This window comes from Hippocampus comes, unplaced genomic scaffold (genome assembly GCF_001891065.2).
Source record: "Hippocampus comes isolate QL1 unplaced genomic scaffold, H_comes_QL1_v1.1 scaffold86, whole genome shotgun sequence".
Classification (NCBI taxonomy): domain Eukaryota; kingdom Metazoa; phylum Chordata; class Actinopteri; order Syngnathiformes; family Syngnathidae; genus Hippocampus; species Hippocampus comes.
In genome coordinates, this window is record NW_017805882.1 from 2,251,710 (window position 1) to 2,262,648 (window position 10,939).

The following is a 10,939-nucleotide window of genomic DNA, read 5'->3' on the forward strand; positions in this document are numbered from 1 at the left end:
TCACCTGTAAACAGGACTGCAGGTTGCGAGCGTCATGATGTGTCAGCATCAACAACAATGCTTGTAGCGTTTTACTACAGGCTGTTTGTATGCTCTACATCGGGATGGACAATCCAGCTGTTCCTCTGCAATGACACGACTAACAGTCAGAAAAGGACAAGGAGGAGGGGGGCTGAATGAAAATGGCTTGGATCCCATTGTTGTCCCTCCCTCCCCCTCGGGGATTAGTGAAGCAGCACTCCCCTTGACCGTCTGACAGCTCGCCCAGTATCCCAGCAGCTGTTCTGCTCCTCAGTGGACTGGCACCAAGGGTGGCTGGTGTGGGGGGTTGGTGGTAAGCATGTCTTTGTCCACCTTGCCATTTCTTAATCGGAGGTGATTCTCTTTCACGTTGTCACCTTCATGCATTCCTTCCTGAGTTTGTCCTCTGCAGTCATGATTATCTTTGTCTGCTCACTAGCCACATTAGGGAGAACTAGTGAGATAGATCTATTCAGATTTTTCTTATTCGCAAAAGGTGATTGGGGAAACTGTGTTCAAACAAGCTACCAATATGATGCAGGGAAGTCATACACTCATAAAAAGTGAAATTACAAAAATAAACATGTCTACTGTTCTGAAGTATTGGTGGCAGCTCCACCCATGAAATAAGCAGAGGATATATTGTCACTTAAGAGGACATTTAACAATACAGGAGGCATACAGTAAAAATAGACTGTAGAAAGCACGTTGCATCAACTACGAATATCTGACATTTCACTGCGATCAACACCTCACTGATAATGTGAACCCCCCCCCCCAAAAAAAAGCTTTATGTTTATCATTCCTCTTGAAGCTAATGTGGTTCTCACTAGATGGTAAATAGTATCTGATCAAGGGAGTGGAATTAGCTCAAAGTAAGCCAGTCTGAGAAACATTGAACAAAACACACTGTATGCATTCGTGAAAGAAAGAAAAGAGAGGATTGGGCATCTGCATGCGATCTGGCTGACATCTACTTGGCAGAAATGACATTGTTTTGTTTGTCAGGACATCAGCCATGCATGCATGCAGCTGACCGGGGCCTCCCTCGCTTGACTTTGCTGCAAGAGCCTCTTTGCTCTCCCTTTCACATACATGAGAGAGGTGTACGCACACAGACACATACACATCAGCATGCTTGCAGGCATCCTATTCGTCAGCGTCTGGCTCATTCTGCCTTCCTTCTGCCTACAGATTGGAGGACAGAGGCAGAGGGAGGGCCGAGGCCGAGCAGAGTTGCGAGGCAAAACGGATGGTCACATGAGCACAGATCTGTTTACAAACCCGAGGCAGAGCGGAGCAGTGCAGGAGGCGTCGGGAGGGAAGAGGCAGACTGCAGGCTCACTTTAAAAACCATTATGGACAGAGAGAGGACGAGGAGAAGCGTGCCATGACAAAGCCACTTGGAGGTGGGAGAGACTGATTGCAGCAGATAACACCCTTCACTGACACACGCCGCCTTTTGTCTTTTTTCGTCTGAAGGAGCAAGCAGATGGTGGGAAGAAGAGGATCCCCCTCCCCATTGAATCAAACAAAAACACACATGCACTGAGCGAGAAACAAACTCATACTCAGCAGCAAAAACAGCGATGCCAGCTTCAAGACTGCCTTGCCGAGCGGTCCTCACTCTGTTTGGCCTTTGAGAGGAGCACATCTTTGGCTTCTGGAATACCCTCTGCAACATCAGCGGACTGGAGGAGGAGACAGCAGAGGACATCTGAGGGGGGGAGAATGAAAGCCGCGAAAATCCTCTGTTAAAAAAAGCGGCTTTATGGGGGGAAGACAAAGCAGACTAAAGCCAGATTATTACCTCCATTGATCGACGACTGTCATTGTGATCGGTGGATGACATTGGAGCCAATCCTGGCGGAAAAAAAAACACAAGTCATAGAGGGTCTTTGTCTGCTTTGACTGTAAACACTGACTGCGCTGTTGATGATGTTATGACTGCGCATGATTCAGATTTTGACAACAACTTGCGAAATAACCCACGGTATGAGGCAAGTGACAGTTCCAGCTGCACAACAAGATTTCTTTGTCTTCTCTGATGACATCATTCATACTGGCATCCAAGAGCACATGAGATTTTTAGACGCGGTCCAAACTCTTTTCCCAAATATCGCAGTCTTAACACGGAGGGCTTGATCCAGATTTGGGAAATGCTGGGCCGCACAGACTGCTGAGCCAACAAAACCACACCTCTCAAGGATTTATGGAAATCTGAGCAAATCTGAAAAACTTAAGACTTGTATTTGGAGGGGCTCAGCACACAGTGACTGATCGCAGGCACCAACCACGAGTCCAAGAGTTTGGCCTCCATTCAAGCTCAGCCTTCTTCTTAAAGGGTCTGAATTTATTGCAGCTGCCCCAGGAATCAAATTTCATGCAACCATTCCAATGGTGTAACGGTAAGTGGATTTCTCTGCCATCTGTTTAATACTCGTAGGACCCAGTACGTATTTTGTGTAGCCTACTTAGAGCTCGTCACCTCAGTTTATGCTTCATAGTTTACTGGCTCTGCATGATGGTTTGAGCAAATCACAAAGGCCTGAATGTTTTGTCTGTGACAAACGGCGCTCCAAATGAGGTGCATTCAAGTTCATGTTTACTTCAGTCAGACAACTACCGCAGCTGCATATTCCTGATTATTCTACGACCTCAGTCCGCGTTATTGTTTTGTGTCTGGTTTAGTATTGTGAACAAAAGTTGTGGGGCACACAGCAATCAATCAATCAATCAATCATGTTACATTCCTACCCAGTCTACGTCTTGATTCTTCAGCAAGACATTTTGGTCAACTCTAAGCTTCCAAATTTGTGAGTGCAGTTTGGGGTGAGCCATGTTGCCTTCGAGCATGACACAAGGAAAAATAATGGCATGCTGAGAAGAGTTTGGTGTGGATGAAGTGGAGAACTCATCAAATAACGTTGATATGAACTCGAACAGAAATGAGGCAGGTCCTCTTTCATGTCCAACATTACTAACCTCACATGGGTTCTTCTTGATCATAAAATGCCACAGAGACACACGCTAACATATTTTAAAAATACTTCCTAAGAAGTGTGGAAGCTGTTAAAGCTGCAGAGTGGGGACAACCACTTATTTCATTCCATTTTTACTTCCTGTACAGGCCTGGTATCCACATTTTGCTCACGTCATCTATCTCTCATTCAGTTTCCCTGCCCCCCTTCTTTTAAAATCCCCCAACCTCCAGCTAGGTCAAATTATCATACCTCCCACACAGTGCAAGCTGTACCCATTCATTGACTCTGAAGAGAGACACATGGACATTTCGAGACTGGCAAAGAGCCCGCTTGCTGCAAATTAATAGGGTGACATGTGGCTAGTGGAAGTGGGGCTTCCGCTGCTATTGTTTTGCCAAATGGCCCCTTGGTCCCAAGTTCATTCTCATTTCAAATATACCCCCACCCCCACCCGGCCACCTGCAGCACCCACGTTTCTGGGTCTTTCAAAACGAGCACACACATAGACTGCACTACACAATCCAAGCCCTCAACCCCCAAATGCTGTCACACATGCACACACTTTACTACACTACTCTATTTAGTCTGGAGAACAGATGGTGGTGTGTCGGTGTCTGTTCGCTGTGTTTGTCTACTTCACGGCCAATTAAGGGGTCGCACTACGAGGGTTAGGGTTGCCACCACTGTCCCACAGCCACAGCTCCATGGACACACTCGCATCTGAGCAGCATCACCGAGTATTTCTGACCAAACAGGAGAAAATCTCCAGTTATGAGGGAATAAGCCAAGTGCCACATGCACTTGAACCACTGGGACTCACACATGCGGTTACATTATATGACGGCAAACTAATGATGATGATGATGATGTAACTTACTATTCCAAAGCCAGTTTGAGTTCTCAGTTCCAGACATCTCTCCAATGACCTGAATTTGATTTGATTTAATTTCATTGGATGTATGTGTTATAAACTTGTCGATCTGTCTTTTTTTTTTTTTTTTTTTTTGGCAGGATGCCTGGTCGGTTTGAATTCTCTGAGCTCTGAACACGACTGCAGCATGACGTCTGACATGTATCACCTGCCACTCAATGTGTATGTCATTGTACTGGGCATTGGCCTTTTCGTCTTCATGCTGAGTCTCATCTTCTGCTGCTACCTTTTCCGGTAGGTATAAAGATGAGAATGGAGGTTGGCCTTGCCCATTCTGAATTGCTGGAAAGTATTGGAGAAGTGTAGTGTATGTGTGAGGGAGAAATTGAGACAGCAATGAATTTTCACCACATTGCCACAAAGTGCACCAGCCAGCCCAAAATTTATTGATTTCTTGATTCTGTTCTTTATAGTATGTACTGTAGTCCTATTGGGAACATCTAATTATATGCTTGGATTATTTAAAGACCGGAAAAAAAACAACAAAACCATAAAACCATCCCTAACATCAAATGACTATGTGACCAAATTTGCAGCTCTTCACACTTCTGTAGGCTGTTTTTGTTTTTGTCTTGGTCTGTACACACTTGTTTTAGCCTGTTAGCGTACACAATTACTCCATGTTCGTACATTCATAGCCTCTTAATGTATTTTATTTATTTATGTGAACAAATAACGAGCCATTTAACACCTTGTTGAGCAGCTCTTTGAGGAAAATTGCTACAATTTACAGTAGCCAACAACAATTCCAAAACACTAATCACGTTATGTAAATTGGACCAACTATACAATTTCAAACATTTATTTATGAATATGCTAATGAGTCAATTACATGAATAAAATGCACAAAAGACTCGAACTCTACTATAAATACAACGTAAATTCAGTGATAATTAACCCTTTCACGGACAGCGGTTACTACAGTGGACAGCTTATCATGCTATAAGGTTACAGGGAGCATGAAAGGGTTAAAATATTTTCATCAATGAATTATTTCAAAAACAATTATTGTCGAATTGTTGTCGACATCTAATATGACATCGAATTGTTGTCTACGTGTAATATATGATGAAGTGATTTCATATTTAGATGGGATGCCAGAAGCTCACCTGTAAGGCTTTGGAGCTGAAGGTCAAGTCCCGCTGTGGACAAAATGTACAAAAATGGCGAGTCGTCCACATTGCAATGTTGGTCTGCTTCCTAGCTACTGTTGAAGCGTACCCAAGAGCAAAGCAAAGCACAGGAGGTGCAGCACTATTTGCGCACCCCTTTCAGTCTGACCTTGCATGCCTGCATCTGTTCCGTTCTAATGTACTGAAGGGTGTGAGTTTGAATTTCCCTTTGAGAGATGAGATTAAGTATAATAAATTCAATTTAAATTTGACGGTCACAATGAAGGAAACGATGTGGCCCGGGACGAAAATCACTATAATTATAAACATATGTAGAGTGTGAAGGTTTTGGTTTACGGTGGTAAAGTAGATGCCTACATCATTCTATTTTATAGTGGGCACTTGGACAGTGTTCAAAAATTATATGTATCTTGTCTTGCTCTATATTTGAATACTTGATTATGTGCTCCAGGGAAATTCATGCTCATTATCATTTTATGGCTTGCATATTTATTTTAATTGCCGAACAATTGAATAATTATCCCTTCATGTTAATTTCCACAACAAAAGCTCAACATACAGTCACCATTTGGAGTTTGTGTCAGCTGAAAACAACACCGCACTCTTTTTAGCTCGGAGTGGACAGGTCGTACGAGAGTTCTCCCGAACTTACCATTGGCCGCCATGCCCTTGTTGCTCGCGTGTGTGAGCATCATTGGAATGACAGTGTTCAGTAAATATTTTAACAAGTTTGTGATTGAGTTATTCTTTCAAGTATTCATAGTAATTAGTGAAATTGCAATGCTTTTATTTTAGTCAGGGAAGGACCCACAGATTCAAAGCCATGAATGCAATTGTACCATGCTTAGTCCCAAGGTAATGTTCGTGACAGAGTTTTGAAAAAATACAAATTCAAATAAACTGCTTTTAAAGCGAATTTCTATAACAATTGACATTTTCTCAACCCCAGCCAGATTGACAACATAATGTCCCTCACCTGATAACTTGCAAGGCATTATCATCTGACAAATTTGTCCCAGGGGCAAGAGTGCGAACCACATTTCTGGAAGGACCTTTAATGCTGAAACAATGGCCTAACACATTGGAGGGACACTCATGCCTTAGGTCCTCACTTAAAATTTTGGCATAGTTCTGTGCTGTCGAATGTCTTACCACAGTAGATTTCTGTATACCATTAAAGTGCATATTTTGTCTTGTTTGTGGCTTACTCAGGTTGAAACAACAAGGAACGAGGGAGCAGTTCAGCTACAATGAGGTTTGTCACTCACTGCAGTCTCTGCACGTGTAACAGCACACTCTGAGACAGACTCTAAATCCTACCACTGCATGTCAGGCTTTTTTCATTCAGCCGAGCAACATAACACCACCTTCCAGAAGAGTTCATCAGGGTACATTGAATGCAACAATTCTGAAACTAATATTAGACTAGGTTTTCTATGCATCAAACAGAGGAGTAATATGAGGTCAGTCATGTTAGGATATATGGCCCATCGGAAGAAGTTATATTTATGAGAGTGCTGACACTGTATTACATTAAATGTTCATCCTTCCATACTCATTCTTCACTATAGGTGGTGCTGAAGGGAGCAAGCAAGAAACTCAGCCTGCTTGGAGTAAGTCATTTTGCTTTACATGTAATTTACATATGCTGCATTAGAACAGATTCGTAACCTTTGTCAGTGTGCTGCAAGCAATCTCTTACTATCCATCCATCCATTATCTGTGACGCTTATCCTCACTAGGGTCACGGGCGTGCTGGAGCCTACCCCAGCTGTCTTCGGGCAGTAGGTGGGGTACACCCTAAACTGGTTGCCAGACAATTGCAGGCCACACATAGACAAACAACAACCACTCACAGTCACCCCTGGGGACAACGTAGAATGGTCAACTCATCTACCATGCATGTTTTTTGAATGAGGGAGGAAACCAGAATACCCGGAGAAAACCCACACAGGCACAGAGAGAGCATGCCAATCAAATCCACACAGGACGGTTGGAACCCAGTTTCGTACCCTGGACCTCCGTACTGCGAGGCAGATGTGCTAACCAGTCACCCACTGTTCTGCTGCAAGAAATAAAATTTCACCTAATTGGTCCAAAAATTATGTCTTACTACAATGTACAGTAGTTCAACTATCGATGCCAGCACCATGCCGTGACAGACATTTTTTTTTAACCAGTAGAAGATACAAAACCTGTGTAAACCAATTTTTCGGATATTTTTGTCTGGTGGTGTGCTTTGAGATTTTTAAAATGTAAAATCTGTGCCTCGGTTCAAAGTTTGGGACACACTGCATTTGAGCCTGTGTGGAATGCAGCCCATGTTTCTGCCTTACTCTTTATAAGCCAGGTTGACCTATCTATTCTAACATACTGACGGCAGTTCAATCGTCAAATGTAATTAACATGCAACACGCATTTTACTGGCCATGTGCTTGAAATCTCTTTCGTTGATGGCAAATACATACCAAGTGCTTCCCAATCTTCAAGTGTGTAGTGGCAGAATTTAGGACTGCTAAGAATAACTGTGCTTTTTATAGATGCTTCATATGAGCATGCTTCTCTATTTGCTATCTTATAAATGACTGCCTTTAAATGTTTCAAAGGCAGAGGTGGGCGGGAGGGCAAGTTCAGATTTTGAGATTCAAAAATAGAAACAGCTATGAAAAGAACAATTACCGGTCATAACCAACACCTTATTTTATGCACTGAAACAGGGGCACATTGAACTTCACATTATTTTGTTTCTTTGTTTGATTGAGAAGATGAAGCCTTTTTTTGAAGTTACACAATGACACAAAATATGGCCTTACCTCATTGTTGTTCTGGTTTTGGCAGCAAACCTGCGCCGTGTGTCTGGAAGAATTCAGGACCAGAGACGAACTGGGAGTGTGCCCGTGCTCACATGCATTTCACAAGAAGTGAGTGTCTGCAATGAAAATTGTAAACAAACAACCACTTTCGAATACCTTTACTGTTTAATGTCAAAAGATCTGAAACGTCATTGTTAATATAAATCCAATACAAATCGCTGTGGAAAAACAATAGCGATCATTGTAAATATCACATTATTTTAGTTTAGATGATAAAGTACCGAAAAAGTAAAACGTGCCTTCTTATAATGCAGAGCTGCTGAATGAGACAGTGTTTACTACAAAAGAAAATACCAGAAAACAAGACACAGCCTGTAGTTCCAGGATGACAATGCTGACAAAACCGTTACCCAGTTAAACTTTGACGGTTCTTCCAATGTACGTAACAACCTGAGTGAGCTTTGACCTAAGGTGCACGGAACACGTAAGGCACTATTTATTGGGACATTTTATTTGTTTTCCCTGTAAATTCCTCTGAGATAAAATACAATTCAGATTCAATACACCCAATGAAAATGATCTGTCCACCAAAATGCCATTAAGTGCTTCATATTTTAGTTACTTTATTTGGAGACAAAGGGGACAACATATTAAGAGAATTCTGTCAGTTTTAAGTTTGTTTCTAGTGTTTATTATTTTTATAAAGCTCTTGTATTTAAATGGCACAACAGGAGGTCGTCGTCTGGTCTAACACTGCCACTCACATGATCTTATTGGCAAAATACATGAACAAGTGGCGAGTTTAGAATAATACTGTAATCTGAATGTATTGTTCAAAATAGTTTTTCTTGCCTAAATGGTTTTCATATGTTTTTCAACAGAGAGTGCATTCCACATCACATTATTAATAAAATAAGGATAAAAATGAATAGAGGCAAAGAAACTATTGAGGCAGCTACCACAGCACTTCCTGTTTTTGCTCTTATTTATAAACAACGCGTCTCTTCCGGTGCAATACTTAGCGGCCTGTCGCTAACTTCGTGATAGCCACACAGCAACATGTACCGTGCACTAAAGAACGTCAGATAAAACCAGATATTGTGGTCAAAACAGACTATGGCTAATCCCAACAATGTTTTTGCACGCAATGAATTAGATTGACACGATATACTGGCTAACCACCCAACAAACTCACGATACTGAATGTTATCCTCAGACGTCCGACTGCGTCACAGGTGCCACTGGCGCATGCTCTAACAGTCGAACTACACGACATTCTCACGGAAGAATATGCAAATTAACAATGGTTACAACTCTTGATAAAAATTAACATACACCTTAAAGAATATCACTGTGTGGCCTTTTCAACAGCATAACGACAAGGAGTTTTTGTCATCGGCCCTTCACAATGTGCCACTAAAGCAGGGCTGTAGTCAAGTCCACTTTTATTGAATCGAAGTCAAATCTGAGTCCACAAGGTCCGAGCCCAAGTCTAGATGAGATCAAGACTGAACCTTAAGATTGAAAAATACAATTTCCATGACCACACAATTAGAGAAATTTCATTTGCTGCATTAATGTTTCAATGAAACTTAATTACTGTACCTGTACAGTAGTCTGTAAATTCTTCCCATCACTGTTGCACAACTTCCCATAAAATGTGGCACTTGTACATTGCTTCGCTTTCACCCACTAGTCCTATTCATCCCAAACAACCTCAGTGGGGTTTAAGTCAAAAGACAGCCCTATTGTCGGTAAAACTAGAAAAAAATACATCTGTTTGTTTTGGGTAACCTTACTGGCTATTTGTAACCTGTCAGTTCACCTTTGTACCATTTCAAGCTATTCATTACTTGAACCGTTTTACTTTCAGGTTTTTATTTTTTAATGGAAGAGGTTGGGGGTTGAAACTTTGAAGTTTGTACCGGTAATTTAAAAAATGTTTAGATGTTTTGTCTCACCACAATTAATCCGAAGAGTACAAATTTATTTAAGAGAGACATCAAAAGCAAGCTAATTGCAACCAAAAAAAAAACATTCTACAGCCATTATTTCGTGTTTATTTTGGAACGAAGATCACTGTATATATGAGCAAATGCTCAAAAGCATTTTCTTTTATTTGTGGGGGCAGGCAAGGCACCAATAGCCAGGAATGATCCAGGTATTTCAGCTCCATCAAAGCATACATGTATAAATAATGAAATGAAATGTATCAGGGGTGTGTATCATCGTAAATGAATATGGTTCTTCCTTAGACCTATTGTTAAAACAGTTTGTACCCATTCAGGTGCCTGCTAAAGTGGCTGGAGATCCGCAGCGTGTGCCCAATGTGCAACAAACCCATCTTGCGGCTCCACACTGATGCCCCACAGGGTGCCGAGGGTCCCATGGAGCCAGAGGAAGTGTGAGGTTGGGAGAGAGGAAACTATACTTCTCTTAGGGAAAAAAAAAAACCACAACTCCATTTAAATGACTAGAGATGATCATCTCACAGACCAGACAAAGCTGTTTATGATCCCAAGCGGCTGTGTTGCCGCTGACCTTTGAGCAATATTCTTAGGTGGGAATTGGATGTTGACGGAGGCAAACGTGATTTGGTAGGGTCAGAAGATGGGGGGAGGATGTATAAATAAGACATTTTTCATTACATTGGTCCTCGCTTAGCTTCCATATTGCACTGCTCAGCAACAGCCGGTCTGGAAAGGAGGCACCGGGACTGCAGCACTGCTGGACAGAAGCGGTACTGAGCAGGAGCAGTACTGATACCTCTACCATCTCAGGGGTGTTACCAACCCAGCCAGCACAAACCACGTCAGTCACAACGTAACCCACACAAGCATTTTACAATCAATACTGCCACTGTGTAGGTAAAATACTCAAGCAGTCAAGCGGTAGCCACACGCTATGGATGACATCACAACTTCTGGATGACATCACGACCAGCATCAAGGACTTAAGTAGGCAGATTTTTTTTTTCAGAGTGTGTACCGAGAACTTTCCTTTTAAAAGAGGATAGAAAACTAGCGTGTATGTAATGTACGTAAATGTGTACCAATA

General features: G+C 42.1%; 1 protein-coding gene across 1 annotated transcript; it reads left to right on the forward strand.

The window, feature by feature from the left end:
• Positions 1-1,736: 1,736 nt before the first annotated feature.
• Positions 1,737-10,890, forward strand: LOC109527280 (RING finger protein 122). Its single transcript, XM_019889087.1, has 6 exons — positions 1,737-2,429; positions 4,017-4,170; positions 6,282-6,324; positions 6,641-6,682; positions 7,908-7,990; positions 10,170-10,890. Exons 1-6 carry the CDS (start codon positions 2,405-2,407, stop codon positions 10,288-10,290), a joined length of 468 nt encoding a protein of 155 aa, XP_019744646.1. The 5' UTR covers positions 1,737-2,404; the 3' UTR covers positions 10,291-10,890.
• The last annotated feature ends 49 nt before the right edge of the window (positions 10,891-10,939 follow it).

Coding starts and splice junctions, on each gene's coding strand:
- LOC109527280 (XM_019889087.1), top strand. CDS start 2,405: ATGCAACCATTCCAATGGTGTAACG. Junction 2,430..4,016: donor ACCATTCCAATGGTGTAACG/GTAAGTGGATTT, acceptor TTTTTTTGGCAG/GATGCCTGGTCGGTTTGAAT. Junction 6,683..7,907: donor AGAAACTCAGCCTGCTTGGA/GTAAGTCATTTT, acceptor TGGTTTTGGCAG/CAAACCTGCGCCGTGTGTCT.